This window comes from Arctopsyche grandis, chromosome 12, assembly GCF_051622035.1.
Source record: "Arctopsyche grandis isolate Sample6627 chromosome 12, ASM5162203v2, whole genome shotgun sequence".
Classification (NCBI taxonomy): domain Eukaryota; kingdom Metazoa; phylum Arthropoda; class Insecta; order Trichoptera; family Hydropsychidae; genus Arctopsyche; species Arctopsyche grandis.
Genome location: NC_135366.1, coordinates 521,050 through 547,229, shown reverse-complemented (window position 1 = coordinate 547,229; position 26,180 = coordinate 521,050). Strand labels below are relative to the sequence as shown.

Here is a 26,180-nt window from a genome sequence, read left to right as displayed (position 1 = left end):
CACGAGCTCATTCGCAAACTGTCATATTATTGACTATACATATATATGTATGAATATTAAAATATATGTATGTATGTATTATAAAATTGGTTTGGCTGCCTTCCAGCCGGGTCGCGAATCTCGTTTACGCACCCCTGGCTCGCCTACTTGGCCGAAGATACAAGGAAATGCAAATCGTACAGTGTGTTCCAAATAACTACAAAAGTACATATAATACTTCAAACTAATACTACACTATCATTTGATAAAATTTAAACGAAAAAACTAAAAATAAATCGACCAATGAAGACGCGGCTTTATTACTATTGATTTGGCTAGAGATATGAGCTACATACATATGTATACGAGCAATTTTAGCAAAATATATATGTACAACTAGCTGAACCCGGCATACGTTGCAATACCACAATAACGCATGCAATTCCCGTTCCCGTTTCAAGTGACGGTTGGAGATCAAATAACGTCTCTTCAAAGCCGTGTCCTCTTATATAAACCAACTGGTACCAATAAACACATTTACTTGACTACTAAATGGCGCTTCAAACTTTCGCGTCGGTAAAATGGTAATTACGAATGCCATTATTAAGGGGTTTTCCCCCGTTTTTTTTCACAGTAATCTTCCCGGACATGCATACAACAAATCCTGAAAGTTCCATCGTATACGGTTGAGTGGTTTAGGAGCCTATACGAGACAGACAGACAAAAAGACATTCAATTTTATATATTCATATGTATATAGATTTAAAAAAATAAGTATATAGAATTTAAAAAAAAATTCACAGATCACCTTGTTTTTGACATTTATTTATTACCTTAAGAGGGCTGGACAGCAGCGCCTTGTCCATACAAACGTACTATACTTCTCCCTACCTCAATTATGGCACTAGAGAAATTATTTTTTAATATGCTATGGATATCCACCATTGGGGTGCATCTATCGTTTTATTTTTTTTAATTAATTATTTTTTATATGAGCTAGGAGCCGCCAAACATCTATAAAATGGTCTCTTTTTTACACCCACGAAAAGAGTCTAGCGTGGTTATTTAACGGTCGATTTAAAAAAAAAATACGCCAATAGATGCACAGAAAGTATCTTTCTCATACCGATGATGAAATTTTTTTTAAAATTGGTCCAGTTTTGGAGGAGAAAATAGTAGAATACGAAACCTCGATTTTGTCAATTTAAAATACTTTTTATCTGGTCGAAGCGCAACTGTCGCATTCACTCAATATATATATATTGATATATATTGTCGCATTCACTCAACATATACATACACTCAATATATATATCGAAGAAAGGAACGGTAACAAAATTAAGGTTTCAGGTGTACAGCCCTCTTAATGCTGGTACCAATTATACGGTAAAATTTCTACTCTTCTCTACTTACCGGTAAGAACTTCTGTTTCTATGATACATAAAATTTCGTAATCTTATTTATATTATTGATTTGGACCTATAGCTCACAAGTTGCACAACAAAACCCATCGCATTTAATGCGTTATTGATAACATTATTTTCAAGTGATTTGTTACCCATGGTTAGTCGGCGTGAGAGACGAGAGCCGCTAATGAATCGGCCTAACTAGGGCGATACCCCTACAATTTCGGATTAAATTGGCTCAATTGCTCACAAAACTGAAATGAGATCATCTCTCAGCTTTACAAACATACAATGTATAATAGTCATCATTAACGAGGGCCGAATGTGTGCGCATAAACAAAAACAACGACGTTCGTAATGCATCCGTTTGCGCTCGACGGCTTGCCACCAGCTGCAACGCACTATCGATCTAAGAACAATATTTTTCTAGGGGCAGTCAAAGGGTTGACGCGGGTTCACCAAGTCGGCAAATGTGGGCAACTGTGCCAACTCTGACACTACTGTAAGAAATTATAACGTTGTGTGTTGATATTAGAAGAGAGCAACGCACTGTGGGGCAACAATAAAAAAAAAACTGCAGCTTATTTTTATTTAATTATATTGTTGCGTAGGTGCATTTATTGGGTGATTAAGGAGATCCACGCACTGCCAGTGCTCCGTCCAGAATATCTTGATAACTACCTGCTTATAAAGGGCAGATCGCTCACTGCATATTCAACGTCCGTTTACTTCTCCATTGTCCGACGCTTTCGCGCTGTCAGTTCTGAGAACTCTAGTGTGAAGCGACCGAGTGCCGTTACCGACCACTTAGTCAATTCGGGGGTCTCCATTGTTAGCTGACTTGCACTTAAGCCTGGAGTTAATCCTCAAAACCAATTTAATTTAATTTTTAAATTAATTATGACATAAAACACAATAAAATGACCAGTGTGACCTGACAGGGTGCCCCAAAGGGTTGTCCAATTAAAACGACGGCTCCTTTTTCGCATACGTTACAATATAATTATTATTTTACAAAATACAAAACTTTTTTTCGTTGTATAAATAGACATGAAAGATATGTAAATAGCGACCGAAAAATACGAATCCGATTCCAGGTACATATTGTAAATACGGTTCCGCGACAAAACGCGCACGACACAACGCTCACGCGACATATACTCACAGATACAGATACGGACTAATTATTCTCATCATTGATCACCATGTTGATGAGTCGTCAATATGGTATGATTTAAACGGTTCCGCGACAAGACGCTCACAGACCTAACGCTCATGCGATAAAACGCACACGGAATTATTCGTACTTATACAAATGTTATTATTAGAGGTAGGATAGTCACAGTGCTATCCATTGTTCGGCAAACCTTTAACAATGCATTTACAACCTTTGAACAATACACGGCCCCCTCAGGCTCCGGTGACTAGTTATTATTTACAACAAAATTAATCCAAAATTCATTAAATCGTGGCACAGTACGGTACACATAATTCTATCACAGATTAATACATAAAATACATGCTAGATAAACCAGTTTAATTTCAATTTATTCAAAGTATAAACTTTGTTATAACAATTTTTGATTCCTTCGTATTAGTAAAGATTTTTCGACAGTTAAAATTATTACAATTTTACAGTTATTATTACAGTTTTCCCAATATACTTCGAACGTAAAATTTAGAAATAAATAATGTTTGATTAAATATTACGGACTCGAATTCGATATCGAGTTACGTGTTGTCAACTAAAAGTTTAATGAATTCAGCCAAAAGACCTTACCCGATAAAATATAATAAACTTTTATGCAAAAAATTCAGCATCAGCTCATTATTAAGCTCTAATTAGGATTGCAGAGTAGCTCTTGTGAGATTTTTTTAAAGACCAAACTAAAACAAACTTTGCTATTAAATGTTATGTGTACTTTTTAAACAATAATAAATAATTAAATAAATCATATTTTTTTAAGAATCACATTTCGAGTAAATGCAAAAAAAAAACTAATAGCAAATAAATCTTCTAATATATAATTTCAAAAGAGACTTTGTAAGTGTGTATGTAAGTATTGTTGGTTCGTAAATCCGTGACTTCGTTGAACAAATGAATATTAAAATAAATTTAATAAAATGTTGGATTGGCCATGTTTAAGCGGTTTATATTACAAATACCGAGCAAAGCCGGGTAAAAACACTAGTACCATATAAAGACGAAGAAGTGTTAAAATAAAATTCCAGAGTTATAATCAAACAAACAAACTTCGTTTAAAACGTTCTAATTCAATTTCAAGTTGCTTTCAACATCACAATTCGGATGATTTTATGAACGTATCATGAGAACGAGTCAACGTGTGAGTCAACTCATCAAATTACAGGCATCTGGTAACGCGGAAAAAAAATGAGATAATCGCACTGTCAAGCCATGTGTTCGTCACGTAGGTATATTCGAAATATTTTTTCCAGTATTTATTATACGCATACAAAACGGCTTGACTCATAATTTATTATTATGCGAAATATAGTATTAATAACGTGCGTGACGTCACGTCCATTTAATTCGAGTCACGCATTTGATTATTATTAATATTTTTCACTACTAGATATTATACAAAATTTCGGGAGGGGGTGTACTAGGGTTTATTATTAAAACGCGAGCATATCATCACACGAATTTATATTCGGAGAAACGGTTCTAAAACTGGCGTGCGCGTCACTTGGGAAATTCGATAGATTTAATCGGCAATAAATTATTTCATGTTTATTTATATGGATTTTTTTTTCGCTTACTGAATTCAACGAGTTTGAAACATATTTTATTAAAATTGGATATATGTAATATACATATATTTTTTTTTTTGATAAAGAATGTTTTATAACATTGAAAAACATGCATTTTTTGTGAAAATAAATCGTAAATATTCAATATTAATGATGCATATAATATGACGTCAATATTAATGATGCAATAAATGCATACATTTAAAAACAATTTAATTATTGCGTGGAATCCATGAATAATCTAATAACACTGAGCAACAACAAAAAATTACCAGAGCCGAGACTAACCAATCTTTACCAAGTTTTGAGATATTGTCTAGCGAATTTCAAAAGTACGTTTATATATAAAAAAATATATTGATATAGAAAACCAATCCTCATGAATAAAAAACTGGCAAAATACACGCAAAATAGCACGGAGAAAAAATCCGTAAAAAATATATATTTTTGATTTTTAAAATTCGCTAGACAATTAATTATAAGTATTTTAAAACAATAAAAAATCACAATCAATAGAAAAAACATCCGACTATTGATTCCAATACTCGCAGTGAGCACATTAATACTAGATTTTGAGCTAAAGCCTAAAAACTATAAAAATCGCGTGTTTTTTTTAACGCTCACTAACCAACAAAAATCATTATCATATTCGAATTCAGTGGGTCAAACTTAGTAACGATTGGTTAGTCTCCGCTCTGGTAGCTCAAAAACGTGATTTTTTGTTGCTCAGTGTAATTTAGTGCTATTTTTAAGAGGTTAATACAATTTGTTTGATTAATTTGTATACCTCCTAAATCCAGAACTGTTAAAACTATCCCACATCAACGTGTGTGAAACTTTTAAAACAATCACTAAAAATAAGGTAAAAAGTGAAATTACCATAAAATAGTAATCATTCTCCTGTGAAAAAAATAATACAATGTTGGAATTACTAGATTTACTAGAAAATTGTTAATCTTTAGAATGAGACTTTCCCGTATATGTATAAAACTTACATATATTTTATTTCAGTTGATTTGTTAATTGGAAGAAAATACCCGATTTCTATTGGTCAGCTCAGGTCCAATAGAAATCGAGATCTAGTTTTTGACTACTGCCAAGGTGAATGAAATCTAGTTTGTACATATTTATTTATGTATCATATGTATGTAGTACGGATAGTAAATTAAATACATGATAAAAGAAAAAAATAAAATACATAGGATAAATAAAAAAATATCATAATGAGCTATCTCATCATCAAGAAAACTTGTACGTCAGTACGTTCACTGTTTTAAAATCATGCATCCGTAATTAATTTTTTAAACAGATCATTTGTGTCGAACAATTTGTAATTTACATCCTACTGTGCGGTGCGTTTGTCCAAAATTTTCAAAACTTTATTTTAATTAAATCAACTATACATATGCATATCTTTCATATGAATGTGTTCAATATATAATATCGATATCTATCATACATACATTAGAATACCCCTATCGATTAGTCATAAGGGTAGGTTAAAACCGTCAAATCATTTCGAATGAAAGGGGTTCCTCTCGCTATATCTGAACTCGTTAATTGAATTTATTGTTTCAATTGATAACAATACGTACCGCCGAAATTAAATTGATATCGGCGTGTATGCGGGAATGATATACGGCCTATGAAAAAAATCCCTCATAATCCCTAATGTCCCTTAATTGATTCGAAATTACTTATATATGTATATGTATGTATGTAGCTTGTAAGACATGACTGATAAAATCGAGTATATATTGTGGGGGCGTCTCGTAAACTGTATAAAAAATTAAGAAAAATTTTAAATCAACACTTACATGATTATATTTACATATGGATATGTCTACTTTGTGTTGATTCAGAAAACAATTGAAAAATATATTAATGTTTTAGTATTAAGAATTAAATATTTGTTTTGAAATATTTAAATAGTGTTGTCAATATAAGGAAAAAAAATCTAAAGTCTAATCGCGAATTTTGATTTTTAAATGCTTTTTATTATTACTAAATTATGTTCACAATACATCTTATATCTATTTTAATAGCTACTGATCTACTGATCATTTTCTATTTTAAAATTTAAAATTAATTTTGTTAGTGGTCATAGTATTATATTATTATAATGTTAATATGTACAGCGTAATAGGAAAAAGAATTCAAAAACCTATTCTAATCGCGAATATTATATCATAAATGTACTACATAGGTGCTTTAAAAGATAGAAGATATTCAGAAAAAAATACACACTACCATCAAATATCGAATTATTTAAATATAAATTATTATTAAACATATTAATCGAACTGATAACGAAGGAAGCCGGTAATGAATGAAACAAAAAAGTATTCATCAGACATCTTAGATCTTATCACAAATAAGTATATATGTAGATGTGTGCTTAATTTCGGTTAATATATTTTTAATGCCTTAGTTAATGTATAAATAACTTTTGATTGTGTGCAAAAGTGGAGTGCATAATTGATTTGAACGAACGAGTCTTGAAGTACAATGATTTGGTTGTTGGAATTCTTCAGTTGAAACCACATTTCTATACATTTCTATATTTATTTTGGCCATTTGGCTAAGAGAGAGAGAGAGACATCGACCCCTTTAAGCTTCTGCTGTTGTTATACAGAGGGTTTTAAATGATTATTACAAAAATATATATATTATCTTAATCGCTTCATATTTTACTTCATAATTTTAATTGCACAACGTGGATAAAAGTTGATTTAATTCGCCATCTTAATGTATATACCAAATTTGGTGGTTTTATGTTCTTATCTGTAGATTTGTAAAACATGCTAATAATTTATTTTTTTATGTGTTTAAGTATATGTAGAAGAAGATAAACTGCATTGTTACTTTATTTTTGTTGTTTTGAGACAGTCTGTACGTATGTATGCATAAGTGTATAGAGTTTATTTCTGGTTCAACATCTTCAAGTACTTCTATTATTGTGTATACGTACAATAATTTAGGGGTTGCCAAGCTTTTTCAGTTTCGGTATTTTTTTTTTTAATTTACGAAATGAGATCTATATCTTATCTCTAGAATTATATGTACATATATGCTACAGTGAAATTATAATTTCACTGACGTATGCAATTACAATTTCAGTGGGTATATGTAGTTATATTTCCACTACGGAAATTACATATTTACTGGCCCCTATTGGTGAAATTGTAATTTTTGACAGTTGAATGATGGTGACATTCCAACTTAAGCATCCAAGTCAGTAAAATCTGGGAGTTTTCATTTCCACCCAATGCAAATACGTCATAATGCCTTAGGAGCCAACACTTATTTATTAAAGGTTAGGTTAGGGTTAGTTATAGTACGACGTATACTATTGCATGGTAAATTAGCGTTTGAATTACAAATTCACTGACATTGAGAAGTAAATTTTTAATTCTATTGTTACATCCATAATCATCACTTGAGTCAGTGAGTTTAAAATTTCACTAGTAAAAATATGACTTAACTAACAATAACAATTTCATTATAACATATAAATATATGTAGGTACATAGTTCTCAAACATTATTCGTTTAATGGATATTTCTTCAAAATATTGAAAAATCGTCGTTTTTTTGTAATTAAAAACTCAACATTGATTATAAATTTTAAATTTTTGATAACAATTAATAGGATTTGAAAAGTTTATCATTTGAACTACACCATTTATTTCCTAGACTTATAAATTGGGATACTCTTCAAAATCCATTTAGTTGGGCATCACTGGTCTTTGGTTCAGATGCTGGGTCTTATCTTTCCGAAGTCTCGAGTACCGAATTACGCCATTACGACACTTATCTCCGATGTAATTGACTCGTGCCATCCTACTTATTACGATAAGTATATACCTATTGCTGCTCGATCGCTTTCCAAAGCCTAACAATTGTAGTTCAGACCATCTGGAATGGATTCTCGTGTATGTACATACATATTACTATTTTTCGTCGCTCTAGACTTCGATGACGTTAATTATACACGGTTCATTGTTTAGAATGTTTTGAGATTCGATGAAAATTTACAAATAAATTGTTTGTTTATATTACATATACGGTGTCACGACACGCTCACGAAACTTACACTCAACGACACAACGTGCACGACATAACGCTCACGCGACGTGTGAGCGTTATTTTGTGCGCGGTATGTCGTTGAGTGTTTTGTTGCGGAACCATACCATATCATACATACACTTAATGACTGTTGTTTAGATGTGTTTGTTTTGTTACATTTAAAGAACGAAAAATAAATTATTAGTTAAGTCACTCCTATTCGTAGATATTAACGATTTTTTTTTATCTATTTATAATACCTATATGTTAATGTCAAAAGGTGAAATTATACAATATTACATTTTATTCAATAATAAAAAATTTAATTAAATGTAGTTCATTTAATTAAATTTTAAAATATTTAAATGATTGAGAATTTAAATTTAATGTGTTTAAACTTTAAATTGTTGTCGGAAAATACATATTTAAATGGTACATAATTAATACATATGATTAGAATAGTGCTCATATGACTTTTAAAAACCAAAATCCAAATATAAATATAAACATACATATGTATTAAGTAAAAATATTTCAAGGACCTTTTCAGAATATTGATCCAAGTAGTAAATTCAACATACATCATGTCAAATTTACATGGTTTGTTTAAATCGTTTATCACGAGCCTCATTAGAACCAATTTTAATTGTTTCAGGTTGCTCGTTGGAGCTCCTTTGGACCAAAACCTTCAGCCGAATACCAGCAAATCTGGTGCCCTATGGAAGTGCCCTCTGACTTCGAGACTTGATGATTGCGAACAGGTTCCCACGGATGGAAGACGAGGTATGTTACTATTAATAAGAAGTGAACTAAAGAATAGGGGCTAAAGTCACAGTAAAAAAACACCGACAATCCAGAAAGTAATATCACAATATGTCAAAATCTTGATACTTCATAAACTGAAATCCTTAGGCTTTTCATTATTGTGGAATTTTGATATTTTGACTTGTCAATATCGGGATTGTACCGTGTCGGGATTATGATCAGCACATAAGTTTATAAATATCAATTTTGTCCGACTTAAACGATGTTGTGTTAATACAGTAATAAATAATGATTATAGTGATAATGTCTTTAAAAAGTAATACACTACAGATTAATATCGTTGTTTCGGAGCGCACATGTGTACTAAGAATTTCAATGTTTATTAATTCAATGTCAATTAGTATTATAATTAACAAATTGGTGTTCATTTTATCATGCAATAACACTTTTTAATACACATTCTTAGTTTAATAATTTAGTACTATGCGAATATTAATTGATTAATAAAAATAATTATGGCAAAAAATCTAGTAGTTAGTAGAGTATCATTATTTTTAATAATACATATATAATATGTCACCATTTTCATTGATTTTTGTTATAATAATATGGGCGGGAAGTATTTTTAATTATTTTATGTATTTAACCTAATAAATTATTATATTGTAATCAAAATTTCACGTAGTTCAGTATAGTGGGCGTCAATCGTAAAGGTCTCAGCTTGTGAATGAGGATTTTTCGAAAATGATTTATATATAATATTAATTAAATATTTTTAATACGTAACTTATATAGTCAGATTAATTGAAAATTTACGGAAGAAAAATTCTCACCCCCAGCAAGTCTTGGAATTTACAATTGATGTAATTTTAATGTTATATGATTGATTGGCTTTTTAAAATAGTTTAGATATTTGGGTTATTTAAAGATTGTTTTTTAAGGTGTAATTTTTTTATAATATCTATGTTTTGTTTTGACGTATAAATTTTTTGACGTGTTTAATGGAAATGGGAGTTTTTTTAGGAACAAATTTTATTTCTTGATATTTTTGTGTACCAAATTTGTTAATGTGTGTATATAATGTAAGTATGTCTTTATTAAATTCGATATATTTTGACAATTATCGAATGATTTGTTGTATAAAATTTAGAATTATTTATTTAGAAAAGAAAATAGTGAAAATTTTCATACCACATATAAAATGACAATTTATGACATGTCAGTTTATGATATAATATATTTACATACGTACAATGATGAAGATATAAACATAGATTAATTTTTAGTGAAGATTTACTGATTCTTCTAGGTTTGATTGTTATTATACATATATATAGAAATAATAGTTTGCTTGTAGCATATGCTTCGATCTGCACACGGACAAGTTACACCGATTACCCCGAACCATTTGAAGAATGCCGACTAAAATTTCTGAACTTCGACATGATTTATATTTGATTTTAATTATTTTGTTTTTTTTTTCCAATTATTTATGTTTTTGAATGCTGATATTTCAATATGATGTATTTTTATCGGTGGTGCCGCTGCAATGTGCTAGACTCGTACGGGAAATACGACAAGTGTAAGTGGTGGTCTCTCATTCTGTCATTTCTACTGTTTTTATTTTTTTTTACCTATTTTTTACTATCTCTATCGAATTGCCTAACATTTTTAAAAATAACAACAAAAAAAAAATCATACATTTTTCCCCCATATTTCATCACAAATTTTTGCTCATTTTTACTCTTTTTTTCAGCGCTTTTATTTGATTCGAATGACGATCAACGTTCTACTTTTATTTAAACAAATCAAGTGACATCAGTTCTAAATTTGATTTGTATTTAAGTGATACAAAGTTTATGATGTATCTGTCTCCGTCTATTGGTGATCCGTATTCAATAAAAGCTTATCTCATATTTATTTCAATAATTATAATAACAAATTATTATTATAATTAATCTGTCACATTACTATTTGATTTTTGAATATTATATGTATGTACATATATCAAATATGTATATATACATATATGTATTGACTTTTCTTTTATGGTATTAAAAAATCCTATAAATGTCAATTTATGCATATTGTTTGCATAAATTGTATGCATATTGTTTGCATATTATGAAAAATTTAATCCTTTAAAATCAAAATCATCTTATTGTTATAAAAAAATTATTTGAAGGAAGACTTCAATAATTTTCATCCATTACACATACATTAAATGTTAACTAGTGGCAAAAGTTTACTGTTTATTGAATATTGATTGTTATTATTTACATATATACATATACATATATATGATATACTTTTATTTTTAATTCTTATTAAAATAACGATTTTCCTTATATAATATTAAAGTAAATTATTGATTTTGTATAAAAAAAGCTTAAAACTAAAATAAAAGTTGGACATTGTGTCATACATTCGAATCGATATTATTTGCATGAATGCATGGCATGGCATGTCTTAGCATGGGGGCATGTGAAAAAAGCATGTTTGCATGGTATGCTTATTATTAAATATTTATTATATTATACACATTTGCATGCTTTTTGGCTGGATTTTTAACTTGTATATATATACCCTTAAAAAACTCAAATGGAAAAATCTTGATGGTGAAAGATTGATTTTGATTACCAGGTATAGTATCACGAGTTTATCTCATTTCTTTCTTTGTGAGAAATTGCTAGTCTCATTAGTGATTTCGAGAGACGTCAAAAGCACGCCTGTCTATCCATAAAAGGCTCGCAGTTCGAGTCGGTCATAAATTACGGACGACCTCTGCTAAATTATATGCCGTCTGTACATATATCCAAGACCTAGGCCCTAAGGGAACTGGGCGCCCTTTATTAATTTACCGTATTGATAATGTTTTTCCTCGTTCGTTTGATGAATGCGTTCGTTATGCAAGATGACTGTGTAATATTGTCTGGAGCCCGAACAAGGAATGATAGTCGGAGCAGAATGTTCACTTTTAAATACAAGTAACAATTTAAGGAAGTTTTTAATTTGATTTGTTTCATCGTATATATACTGGGTTGCAATATTTGTTGAGAAGTATGAAAATTTAAATTGAAGAATGAATTTGTATGACAAATCTTATTGGATATATATATATATATTATTATATAATAAGTGATAACCTCAATAGTTAAACTATAGGTAAATTAGATTTGTTGTAAGGTAGTGTCGTTTTTTTTAATAAACAATAATATCTTAAGGCTATGAACAGAACAAAAGAATGGTATAGCATAATTATTATTTTCTTTCTACCATATTTTACCTATATATTTGCATAGAATGTTTGTATTTTTATTTGTTTTCTGGTTCATTATAGGACCCAAATTTTGATAGATTGTATACTAAAAATTTTCTGATGAAGAACTTTCACCTGGTCAAGCAATGCCGAGCAATTCGACTAGTAATTTATAAAGTGATAAGTCGATTTGAATTAATAAGGTACAGCCTCTAAATATTTACATAAGTTATATAAAATAATATTTTAAGAATATCATTAAGAAGTTTAGTATTGATATTTGTAAATTCAAATAAATTTCATATGATTTTAAACCATTGTAATAATTGCTTGTTCTATAGTAGTTATCTGATCGAATTTTAAATATAAAAATAATGCATATGTATACTACTTCTGATTAGTAGCGGACAAAATCATCATTATAGAGACAAATCCATATTTTTTAGTTCAAAATTCAGAATGAATTATTATTATATATCAGATCAATTACTAGTCTGTCTGGCTATTACGTAACACCTTCAAAAGCCAGGTATGACTTTCTACACATTATGCATTCTAATTTTCAAAATTAATCATTTAAATTATGCTAAATTACACAAACCAAATTGAGTTTAAATGCAATGCTGCATTAATGTTATTTGTGATATTATATTTGCTGCTAATCAAGTGCCTAGATGTAACTTTCCGTATTTTACTAATCGAAGTCGTTCTAGATGAACTTTACTGACACACTTTATACTGATTGGGTTTTCAATGTGCGGATTATATGGTAAAAATTAATAAATTCTCCAGCTTCTGTCCAGTCGTTACTTGTGTAATACAACGAATGGGTCAAACAATAACCAAATCTAAGTAGGACTGAAAATGCGTAACACAGTAATCTCACAAATTAATATGAGAGTCACCGTTCGAAGCATTGCTTTCCGTAGGTAACCCGTTGATTGATTCACATTTTAATAATATAATAATATATGTATTAATTTGTTGTCCTTTGAGATGAAAACAAGTTAAAACTGAAACTCGCAGCTTCCATAATCAATTATCGGATGGTATATTAATTTAACAGTTAATCTCGCGGTGTAATATTTATTCATTTCATCCTTTATTTTGTAATACTTTTTTTCTCTTCATACCCCCAACCCCCAAACCTTTCATCATAAATAACTTGAGACCACTCGTCGCTTATTCGCAATGGTTTGTTGAATAAAATTAATAATTTGGAATAATCAATTGTGTTTTTTTAGTGCAATGGGCGCCCAACAAAAACATTTTTAACAGCTTTTTTTACACATAGGTACATTTGTTTTTAATCTAATGTGTGATAAAAAATATTAAATAATATTAATCACATATTGGGACCAAGTGATTAAAATTTTAGTTTATACTATAGTACATATTATACATACATATATAAGAAACAATAAAAGACAGTTTTTGAATAAAAATAGGTACATTAAATATTTTTTTGGAAAAGAAAAAGACAGGTAAGGTCAAAAAATTATGTATTTTAAATAAAATTTTGGATTGGATCTAATGAGACAAAGTTTATATATATTTTTTTTGTCTTTATTTTTTACTGTAAACTTATTCTGTAAGAAATTTTTAAAACTATCGGGTGTGCCGTTAAGATTTTTTTAAATGCATGCATGCAATTGGGATTCTCATATAAATATTTTTATTCATAAAAGGGTTATAGTTTTTTTTTGTTAATCATACACATAACTTTACAATTTTAATTGTGAGAATTTATTTAATATCCATTTGTAAAATTATATTTCATTTAATATTTTTTCAATTAATGATCAATAACTTATACAGCAATTGAAAAATAAAATGTTGAGTAAAAATATATTTAGTTAGTATTTTTTGACAAATAGTTTAAGATCAATCAGTCAATATTTGATAATTTAACTTACTGACTAAAATCATACAAAAGTTGTTGATCAATTTTAAATAAATCTCAAAGCAGTTGTAAAGAAATGTGTGTGAAATATGTTTATTCAAACATCATGGGTTTTTATTTCATTTCACATCATTGATGCACATCTTTTTGGTCAAATAAATACAGAATCTCAAAAATTTTAGTAAATTGTTTAATTTTTATAAGATTTTTGAGATATGCTGTATTAGAGTGTGGGGTGAGTGTGTTTTGTGTTTTTTTTTATTGCATTGGTAAGATTGCTATTTTATTTTATTTTTGAGCAGTTTTTAATTTTTTTTTGCATTGTGCATATACATATTTTAGCATTTTTATCATTTGCTTTTATTTTATAAGATTGCTTTGAAAAAAAAAAGGAAATTTGTATACATAAACTATAAATATAAACCAGCTATTTTATGTATATAATTGATTTTTTTTTAAATTATTTTGTTGTCTGTTTAATAATGAGGGTATTTTTCGATATATAGCTATTGATTCAAACGAGCTTCAAGCTCCAAATCCGGATGAGATAAAACACTTGCAATGGCTCGGAGTGTCCGTTAAGAGTCAAGGAATTGGTGGAAAAGTAGTAGTATGCGCTCATAGGTAACATAAATACGGTATCAAATTTTATAGCTTTCAATGAATACGTGTAAAATGTAAACTCGTTATATTATAATTCAGGTACATCATAAAGATACGTGAATCACAATTCGGACAAGGATTGTGTTATACTCTCAATGACGATTTGGAATATAATGACATTTGGGAACCTTGTCGTGGTCGGTCCACGCAAAGGTAAGTTTAAATAAGACTAGGCAGGTTAGATTAAGTTTAGGCTATTGTATAAATACCATTTATCGTTTCTAGAGAGCACGAAGAGTTTGGTTATTGCCAAGTCGGTACAAGCAGTACATTGTTGGAAGACGGGACATTGATTATAGGAAGTCCTGGACCACACACATGGCGAGGAACTGTATTTATAATTGACACGAATGAAAACTTTTTGCAACGAGATCAAAACATCTATATTTCACCGCTCAAGTCCAGCCCCGTTGAAAAGTATAGTTATCTCGGTCAGTATTCATTTTGAACGTTTATTTTACAATCGGATTAGACATGTGGTAAGATTCATATCATCAGTATTGGCATAAGCATTCGCTCACATGTGTTCATAATTTCGCATTCGTAAATTAGATTTGTGCATAATAATACTGTTTTTTGGTTATTGATTATTGATTATTGATTATTAATTTTCATTAGGAATGGCTGTGACCGGAGGGAAATATTTAGGTTCGACGATGTCATATGCTGCTGGAGCACCTCGCTCTAATGGAACAGGACAAGTAGTGATCTTCTCCAAAGACAAAAACACCAAGCAGTCTATACTGAGTGTTAATCGAATCATAGACGGCGAGCAGTTTGCTTCGAATTTTGGCTATGAAATCACCACTGCTGACTTAAATGGAGACGGGTAAGATTTAACAGTTGTCACAATTGCAATGTTTAGTAAGATAATATGACAATTATGTATGTATTCCGGTTTACAGAAAACCGGATTTGATTATCGGAGCGCCGTTTTACTTCACAAGGGATTCAGGAGGTGCTGTATATATTTATATAAACACCAATAACGATTTCAAAGCAGATTATTCTATTAAGCTCACTGGAAAAATTGAATCGCGTTTCGGTTTCGCAATAGCCAACACTGGAGATCTGAACAAAGATGGATGCGACGATTTGGCAGTCGGAAGTCCTTACGAAGATTCTGGCTTTGTTTACATCTATCTCGGAAGTCGAACGGATGGCTTAGACGTGGAGCCGAAACAAGTGATCCGAGGTGATAAATTGCCAGTTCCGTTAAAAACATTCGGATATTCTTTATCCGGTGGAATGGATATGGATAACAACGGTTATCCTGATTTGTTAGTCGGAGCATACGAACAAAACTCTGTAGCCCTGCTTAGAGCGAGACCCATCATCGACATTAAGACGTCTGTGAATCGTCCGGAAACTTTGAAGAACATCGATCCATCCAAACATGGCTGTCCATTGGATCCACAGTCGAACCTCACTTGCTTCACTTTTGAAATATGCTGTGCTGTTGAATCGTTGAAGCAATCCACCCTCGAAACTCTAATTTTGAATTACGTCATTGAAGCAGAGACGTTTTCAGGAACTAGAAAGTTCTCCAGAGTGTTCTTTGGTAACACGAATCCCGAAATAAAAACGAATGTTTTAAAAAGAAACATAGAATTGTCCAAAATAAATTACAAAAGATGTCAAGAACATGTTGTTTACATTAAAGAAAACACAAGGGATATTCAATCACCCATTGGAGTAAGTTAAATTAGTATAAAATTTAATTTTCGAAATTTTTATATAAGTTTTTAACTTAATTGTGTATATTATAGTTTCATGTGAATTATACGATCGTTCAAAAAGAGCCACAGTGGTCTTCCGAAACATCACTTTTACCGCAGATCAACCGTCTGCCGATATTGAATGCTACTCGAGCCATACTAACTTTTGAAGGGTTGCTGCTTAGAGACTGTGGTGATGATGACATATGCGAGAGCGATCTCGTCATCGAAGCTGAATTGAAACTACCGAAAAGTAAGATTTATTTACGTAAAAATATTTTCCTAAAGAATCCTAAATCCGAACATCAAACTTTTTAAACAGTCTTCGAAGAAAATTTTTTGATGTTGATCTCAATACAATTTTGATTGATCAAAATACATTTAGCCATGATAGATATATGAAAAATTTGAAGCTGAATATTTCATTTTTAATTTACATAAATATCTCATGGATAATGCATTCTGTATGATACAATTTGGGATTTATCTATCAGTAGATCATATCGAAGGTCCAAATTAGTATAGATTTTTGAGTGGCTATAGTAGTCCAGTGTGATTATTTAGATAAGAAAATTAATAACCTGTAAATATTACAGGCTCTGAAATACTGCTAATTAAAAATTATCAGTCAATAAATTTTATATTAAAATATATTAATTAATATTTACAAACTGTTATTATCAGTAGTAGTACCTTTTTGACTTTCCCAGTAGTTAAACGACCTATAATATTCAACTCTATATTTCTTTAATGTTGAAATTAAAATGAAAAAAAGTATTATATATTTTTATAATCTTTTACTAATATTTTTTCTTTACATATTAAGTTTATAATTTATATTTGTATTCATACTAATTTGAGAATAGTGTCACATTCGGGTTACTTGTAATGTTACTGTGCCCTGATTTGAATATAAAATAAAATAAAACCTAAAAGTGATTAAATCATTCAAATAACAGATAAATATTTATTTATAAGTATATTTTCTTTGATCTTTACAAATTTTACTTTATTTGAATTTCCACATTTCATCAATAATGCAATAGTTGTAATACTACCATTCCTAGCTCAAATAACGCTGACATGAATCGCATAAAAGATATCTCATATAGAATGTGCAACTCAAATATCGCTGATTCTATTATATTATTACAAATACATTCATATATAAGTAGTCATATTAACACGAAACATTATTCTTTTTCATTCTTTACTGATTTGATTACTCCTTTCAAGTGAAGCGATCTGAGCGGTTATAAAATTGTGTCGTTAATTCATGTACATATCTAGTAGGTGCACATATTTATTAATTTATATCAAATAACACTAATCGTTTTTATTGTAGAACAAGACTCCTACGTGTTGGCTTTGGGTGAAGAAGAAGAATTAAAATTATCAGTCATTGTCGGCAACAACGGAGAGTCTGCTTATCAAACCCAACTCTTCGTCGAGCATCACAAAGGTCTCAACTATATCGCGGCTAATGCCATCGTTAGTATATACAATATTTTATACAACTTTTTTTTCAATTTGAATATGCAAATTGTATGTATATATGAATGATTTTTGTTTTTAGGACAAACATGTTATATGTAAAATGCACAATGAAACTCTAGTCATATGCCCTCTCGGAAATCCCTTCAAAAAGAATATCTCCGAAGCCAACTCTATCATTTTAAGATTCGATCCGAAATCATTGGAAGATCATGAGTCGTCGATTAGTTTCAGAATATGGGCTAACTCAACATCGCAAGAAATTAATCCTAATAAAGCGCCTATACACGTTACTGCAGATGTTGTTAAAAATGCTGAACTCGCAATTAGAGGGTGAGTAATGTCAATGTTATCGCCATTATTAATTGTAAATTTGTATTGGTAATATAATACTGTACAAATAGGTCTGCCCGACCCGAACAAGTGTTCTATGGAGGAGAAGTTAAAGGAGAATCAGCTATGAAATACTTGGACGATATCGGCTCTACAATTGTACACATCTATCAGGTATTTAACGCCTATTAATCTCTACTATAATTGGCTGGATTGTTTTTATGCAAATTTGTTTTTTGTAGGTGTTCAATTTGGGACCGTGGAGAGTGAATTCTGTAGAAGTAGGTATCGATTGGCCACATCAAATCGCTAATAATAAAGACCAAGGAAAATGGCTGTTTTATCTCGATGGCATCCCTATTGTTGAAGGTAGAGAATTGATGATACATATATATGTGTAAAAATTTAGTAAATATATACACTTTCTAGTGAAAATATTTTTTTTTTGGAAATTTTGAACATTGTAGCATTCAGGTCTTCCGTGGTGAGGTTAGGTTACATATGTTTACTTATGTTTATATAATCAGTATATTTATAGTAAAAATATCTATTAAATATAAAAATGCCCGTTCCCTTATTAAATTTCTATTCATTTACATAGTATTCATACGATTACACGACATGTCATTCACGGATATTTCGTTCACCGATAACTCCCTCACAGAACGTCGTTCAATGACACTTCGTTTACCGACATCTTGCTTAATGACGCTTCGTTCACGAACGGTTCCTTCACGACTGTTGGTTCACAGATATGTCGTTTACAGATATTTCGTTCACAGACGTTCGGGAACGAACTGTCGTGAGAGAGATGTCGGAACAACGATACATACATACATACATACATATATCACCTTAGTAAAAACATGACATAAAAATATTTTTTACTTTTAAGGATGCGATGTACATATTTATGATGCTTTTTTTTTATTAATTCAATAGGGGATGGAGTATGTACAACTAAGAACGCCAACCCACTGGGTCTCAATCCGAAGCCCAGTTCCAAAGACGCTCCTCCAGCAAACTTGGTCCAGCCACACTTTGCAACCAAATCTAACAATCGTTACATGGAAACGAGCAACTATACAAGTCGACAGAACGTTCAGAGTGAAGTTCGTCTGAAGAGAGACGTCGAAATGGTTGTGAAGCCCGAAGCTTATGTTGACAAAGACGGAACTCGTCGTCCCATCATCAACATGGTATGTTTTAAACGGTTCCGCGACAAAAGGCTCACGGACCTAACGCTCAATAACACATCACCTACTACATGTTGAGTGTTATGTCCGTGAGCATTTTGTCGTGACACCGTTTTAAACTTATTAATAATATCTATATTATATCTTATTAATAATCTATGGTAAATAAGCTATAGTCAGAGATCGACGGCCAGGCTTTTTTTATGCACAAAATATGGTTCACTATTGCTAACCTTTTTTTTGCTCTCTTGCTTTATAGAAAAATATTGAACCATTTTTTGTGCTGAAAGAATCCTGACTTACTATGCATTTGGATTAAACATATTATGTAATACATGTTGATCTTCTGTTGCAGAATTGCATATCGAAAACAGCCAAGTGCATCAAAATAAGATGCACTCTTTTTAAGTTAGCTCCAAATCAAGAGGCTACGATTCGAATTCAGGGGCGACTTTGGAACAGTTCACTCGTCGAGGACTATCCCAATGTCCAGGAAGTGTCTGTGTCCAGTATGGCTAGGCTTAGCTTCCAAAAATCTCACAACATACACCAGAATAACCTAGACGACGATATAGCGATTGTAAGTATAATAAATACGTGATTGATTTGTACACTTAAATGCATTTCTTAGATTAGTAAATAATAAAAAAAGATGATTTCCAAATTATACAACTCAAAATTTTATATTAGCGAAAAGGTTATTTTATTTACACCAATGCTGATTCTCATTTTTACATACTTCCTTTTTCGAGATATATGTATGTACGTATGTAATTGTAATATATATTTTAAAAATCTAATGAATTTCTATATTTAATTTTAAAAAGCATTGTCTAGCTTATTTTATTATTGCGTTTTGTTTCACTTCATTAAAAATTTCAAACAATCAAAATCCACATTGTTCCAAAAAAAACAAATAATTTGGATTTTAATAATTAAATTGTAAAATTTCTTCTAAAAACAATAAAAATAAAGCAATAATAATCGGCTGTATTAGAAGAATTATAAAACAAATTATATTCAGCTGACACCTTTGAAATTTTCACGAGAACGATTTTCAGAATGTCTATGCAAAAAATGACTATTTTTATTTAAATTTACACTGCATTTTAAAAATATATACAGAAATACATATTTATTGGTTATTGATTTTTATTTAACTTGATTTCAGGTCAGTACCAAAGCCTTACCGGATCTAGTTGTGATCGGTCCGGCCAACTTCATGTGGTGGATGATTTTAGCAATATTATTAGGTTTATTAGTTTTAATCGGTCTAATCTTAGTGCTGTGGAAGCTGGGCTTCTTCAAAAGGAAGAAGTACGACGGCACCATCTCGGGAAACGTCCAGAAGCCAGAAAGCCGTACATTACTTTAAATGCACCGAGACGATAGTGCCTTTCTATGTTAAGTATTATATTATATATATTATATAATATATTCGCAGTTTTAAAAGCAATTCGTGTTAAAAAAATACACTTTAAATCTTTTTGATGCCAATAGTTTTGTAAGTATTTTATTACTGTGTATTTGTTAAATATTAGCGTCACTGATGATTACTGCAAAGCAGTATAGTGGTTTCCTATTATATTTAAATACATATTATAAAAAAAAGTAGGTTAAGAAATTTATTGAAGAATATTAATGTATTACTCGTTATTCAATATTTTAATGTATTTATGTATGTATACATGTATGAGAGTTACCGTATTACATCGATTATAAGATGCACCCTTGTTTTTAAATCCTGGAAATAAAAATAATAAACCCTCCCCGCACCACACAGAGATTTCATTTTGGAAATTAAAGAAATGTACAACACATATAATATAAGCAGTAGCTAGGCATATTATTGTTTATTTACAAGCTTGTATCAGCATCCCAGTTAAATAGAAACTTCATAATAAGTTTTAGATTACCTGAATCGTTGATATTTAGATTTTCCCACAGAGAATCGTGTTGTTCTGTATCATTAAGGGTGTTGATAATGCAGCATTTTTTAAAAAAGAGTACTCTACTATTGATTTCAGCATTTTCAGATACCCATTCTGCAAGTTTCGATTCCAGTGCTTTCCTTTTAGCTTACCAGAAGTTGTCAATGGATGTTCTATCCACAATCAAGCTTCATACTCATTCCTTAAATAATCTGTAAATGGCTTGTTAATTGTAATGTCAAGACGTCAAAAGACGGAAGAGATAAAATGATTATGCGACGAAATCGGTTATAAGACGTACTCCGAATTCAGAGTAATCAGTAATCAATGTAATACGGTATTATTCGTCAGATTTAATAATTGACCATTTTATACCATGTAGAAAATATAGATTTTTAGAATTTTTTTAAGATAATTTAAAGATCAAAGAAAATTGGTTGGCTATACTTAATTTTTAATGTAATTTTTTTAAATTATTATATATATTGTACATACTTATTTCTATATAATTATTCTTTGAAACACCATTACTTGTAAATATGAATTAGATAAGAAAAAAAATCAATGAACTTTTGACTGATCAAGTCCATTATATTTATGGGATGTATTTATACAATTTTTTTAAATAGTTAAATAGTTCAAAAACCCATGACAAAGTGCTGCCTTGTGTAATTTTTAATTAGTAATATTATACTATTAATTTTTTTAATAGTGAATTTAAACATAGATTTTTATTTGTCATTACTATATATTTTAAACTACATATGTATGTACATATGTACATTTAATACCTTGCTACATACGTAGTTTTAGTGAAAAAAATCGAATAGACATAAGATATGTATATCTCATATGACCTGGGAGTTAGTCTATAAAATTACATACAGTACATATGAATTATATGAATAGACGGTGCCTCGATTAATGTTATAGTCATACATGTTATATAAAATAGTTGATGTATTTGTCGTTTTGTGTTATATTATTATTTAAGTATGTCTATTTGGTTGTAACTAACATCATTTTATTTTATAACTGATGCATTTCTATTATGTATATTATATTATAAATTATCTTATTAAGTACTTAAATGTAATGATACTATACGTAATGAATTTTTAATAATGTAATCATTTCATGTGAGCTGAAATAACTTGGATTTCAAAACTTTACTGTTTTGTATGTACTTCAATTGTTATAGTACATCTGCAATTGACCAGGTAACTCTACCTGTGTTTTTTAGATCTACCGGTACTGTATATACACATTCATAGTCTTAATAGACAAATTTTCTTCAAGTATACATTGAGAAGATTTCCATTGCCTAGAGCTTGAGTCGGACAAAATTAATATCCACAGATCAGTACCGGTCTGTAAATAATCATGAATGTGTTCATTTTTGTTCCTCAACTGAGCTGAAGATGGATGCATTGCAGTAGTTGGGTACTATTCGTCTCGATCAAATTTATTGTACCTTTAAATATTCGAATATGTGTATAAGAACCATTTTTTAACTGTAAAGAATTAATGTGAAAATAAAATGAATTGATTCAATAATGTCTTTTAATGTTGTTTATTATATATATATAAATTATATGAAAGGAAATAAAGTATTTTAATGTGTTAGATCAATAGAATACATCGTCAGCTATAAAATTTATCGATTTGCACTGCATCGACGGGGTTCTCTGAAAGTTTCATACAAAAAAATGTAAACTTGTGAAATTTTGGAATAAAATATAGTCATAATGACAGTGAGATCACCTCTTTTTTTATCGAAGACCAACAGAACGTGCACACTTGATTTCTAGTTCCATTATCGGAGTCCGTCGACGATTGTATGCACGGTTGATCGTCATTGCCTTAAATAGATAATATAGCGACTGTATTTTGTCAAAAGCAATATTGTAAGCGAGAATAGTCCAAGTTACCTGTGATCAGTCGGTTGGCCAGATGACTGATGTAACTTCCGGCGAGTCTCAAAATTTCGATTTTGCTCAGTTTACGGTCGTTGGGTTCGGTCGGAATGCGAGAACGGAGTGCGGCAAACGCCGAGTTCACACTGAGACATTAAATTTGTTTTATTTGTATTAAATGGTACTATGTACATGTAATTTTTTCAATTTATAATATATATGTACATATATTATAGGTATAATATGTGTGCAGTTCGGAGGCAAGGAGATTACATATTGAAAGTGATTTTTTATACACGATTAATGTTTATGAATATGAAAATTGAATATATAAACCGATTCGTCATGGGGTATTGTTGGTCAAATACTGGCTTTTCAAATTCTTGTTGTTTTGAAGTCACCACGTTGTCCCTGGTGACAAATAATCATTTTTTAAAAAATACTTTTCGTTTCATCTTGTTTTTCTAATACAGTTTTTCGACATGGTTGGTTTTGATAATCAAAATGACGAATAATTGACACATTTACCGATGAATGTGCGTCAGTTAGGTATTTATATATATATATGTACGTACCCCACTCTCGGAATACAAAGGTGACATATTTAGCAAATATTTATCTCATCTTTCTAACAAAACACAAAATGCTATGTTTCAGTGATTAAAATAAACAAAAAGTAGCCAAAAACATGAACTATGAGAAAGAATTTCAATTTTTGTCCCATTAAAGATTCATTTAGCAAAAAATCCAGTGTCATCAACTCAAAATTTTGAATTCATATTGCAATCTTAGTGTGATTTGATTCAATGAATAATCGAAAATATGAATATATATAATATTATAGTTATGGATAACGTACTATTTTCTTGATTGACTTATTAATAAAAAGTTTTCTTCTTAAAATTTTACAATACAAAATGGTGAAAATTAATTTTAAATTTTATATTCAATAGCATTTTTGTGCAGTACATATCTAATTGTAGTATTGAATTGGTCAGTAAATTTGTTCGATATGATCAGTAATGTTAATGAGTTAAATTATCGGTTATTGACTGCTTCAATGCTATAATTAAGTAACTTTTGAATTCTTGTAAAATTTGACGATCGTTTATTGAATAAAAGTGACTATTTTAGTAGAATTTCCTGGCGTTGTAATAAAATAAAAATATTACAAAAGCCATAAATAGTGTATAATGTTCAAGGAATCATAGATGTAATGAATTAGTGTCTAAAAATGAAGCTAATAACTTGAGTACTAGTTTTTTTTATAAATTTTGATTCATGACGATGATTTCAATCATCAAAAATTTGCTATTACAGTGTCACCTTTATGTTCTGAAGACGGTAAATAAAGACAATCTGTACAAACTTTTGTGTCCTGTCTCGCTCTCTGGCGTTGGCTTGATTTCTCTGCTTTCCAGGAGCTTCCTGCTGAAGTTGTCCACTTTCGAAGTACTCCATCGTCATTTCGGAAGATATGCTATTGAAGTCGTTGATGTCGTCGTGTCTCTTCTCAGCACCGTAATAGCTATTTTCAGCCGCCTCTTGAACCATATAAGTTTGATAGTAATCCATCGTATGCGCATGCATATTATTCGATAACTGTGAGACGATGACTCATTTCGACTTTTGGTCACTTAGGTCAATTTTATCATTATGATTTAAATTTGTCGATGAGCTCTCCCGATCTGGACGACTTTTGTGATGAAATGTTCGTAAGTGACTAATAAAGTTCTCGATGCGTTCAGAGTAAAACGTCAATCTTTATCAGGGACGAAACAGGAATACATGGATTTCATTAAAATATTTGAGAAAAAGTTTTAAATAATTTGTCACTATTGAACATAGTATTATAATGTATTCTAAGAATTGTAAATAGGTTTTTGAGCTCTTTTTCCTATTATTCTGTACATTAATTAACATTAGAATAATATAATACTATGATTACTAACAAAATTAAATTAAAATTGTAAAATAAAAAATGATCAGTAGATATCAGTAGCTATTAAAATAGATATAAGATGTATTGTGAACATAATTTAGTAATAATAAAAAGCATTTAAAAATCAAAAAAATAATGTATTCACATGCAAAGCTACCTATGCGTAATATTGAATGGGGATATAAATCCAAACACATTTATTTAGATACGTTGACTATTGATGTTGCATTTTGTTGGAATTATTATTTTTTTATTTTTAAGTGTTGAGTGATCACTAATTGAAAATTTCCCAATCTTACTACCATAAAAAGATAAGATATTACATATAATATATTCTTGTTGTGAATTTTCACATACATATGTCCTTGAAAATTCGTCCAAATCAGCAAAACGTTGATTTGAGTCGTCTAGTTCCAAAACCCGGTATCTGCATATTTGGTCAAAACTGAGATAAAAATGTATTCCGATTCTAGGAATATTTTCACACAATACTGTATACTTGAATTCTTTCTAAAACCAAGTTAAATGACTAAAAAAAAATATTTAAAATCTTGTTTTGCTCCAAAGAACGGCAAAAATTCTCTCTGTTTATTCGAATTAACGGCAAAACTGCCGACAGTCAATCAGAACACTGCATATGGCAAGATGGCGGCCATTTCGACCGGTTACCTGGGTGCAACTGTCATTCCGCATTTCCTTCGTAATTGCTGTTATCATGGACGATTTGTCTCGAAGTATTGAAAAAACCAAAGATGGAGATACAAAAAAGAAAACAATCCGAAAGAAATCGTGAGCAAAGGAACGGAATCGCCGTGAAAGGACAACTCGGGAACAAA

At 30.2% G+C, this 26,180-nt stretch overlaps 2 protein-coding genes across 3 annotated transcripts in view; one reads left to right on the top strand and one right to left on the bottom strand.

Moving 5' to 3' along the window:
• The window catches only part of mew (multiple edematous wings), a 57,348-nt gene extending 36,385 nt beyond the window's left edge, over positions 1-20,963 (top strand). The window contains exons 2-16 of one of the 2 annotated variants that reach the window (XM_077443496.1): positions 8,880-9,007; positions 10,548-10,571; positions 14,658-14,775; positions 14,854-14,967; positions 15,040-15,245; positions 15,433-15,643; positions 15,720-16,509; positions 16,584-16,785; positions 17,878-18,023; positions 18,109-18,359; positions 18,431-18,533; positions 18,602-18,728; positions 19,302-19,558; positions 19,911-20,135; positions 20,727-20,930. In XM_077443496.1, coding sequence (XP_077299622.1) covers positions 8,880-9,007; positions 10,548-10,571; positions 14,658-14,775; positions 14,854-14,967; positions 15,040-15,245; positions 15,433-15,643; positions 15,720-16,509; positions 16,584-16,785; positions 17,878-18,023; positions 18,109-18,359; positions 18,431-18,533; positions 18,602-18,728; positions 19,302-19,558; positions 19,911-20,135; positions 20,727-20,930 — 3,106 coding nt within the window. Of the gene's footprint in view, positions 1-8,879; positions 9,008-10,547; positions 10,572-14,657; positions 14,776-14,853; positions 14,968-15,039; positions 15,246-15,432; positions 15,644-15,719; positions 16,510-16,583; positions 16,786-17,877; positions 18,024-18,108; positions 18,360-18,430; positions 18,534-18,601; positions 18,729-19,301; positions 19,559-19,910; positions 20,136-20,726 lie in introns of both variants that reach the window. The other variant, XM_077443497.1, reaches the window with a different exon arrangement.
• Positions 20,964-23,114: 2,151 nt separating this feature from the next.
• LOC143920146 (basic helix-loop-helix transcription factor scleraxis-like) overlaps positions 23,115-26,180 on the bottom strand; it is a 32,735-nt gene continuing 29,669 nt past the window's right edge. Inside the window, exons 2-6 of the mRNA XM_077442863.1 lie at positions 24,772-24,946; positions 23,739-23,813; positions 23,418-23,548; positions 23,251-23,348; positions 23,115-23,174 (exon numbers count right to left, since the gene is read on the bottom strand). Of these exons, the coding sequence (XP_077298989.1) occupies positions 23,115-23,174; positions 23,251-23,348; positions 23,418-23,548; positions 23,739-23,813; positions 24,772-24,869 (462 nt within the window). The 5' untranslated portion in view covers positions 24,870-24,946. The remainder of the gene's footprint in view (positions 23,175-23,250; positions 23,349-23,417; positions 23,549-23,738; positions 23,814-24,771; positions 24,947-26,180) is intronic.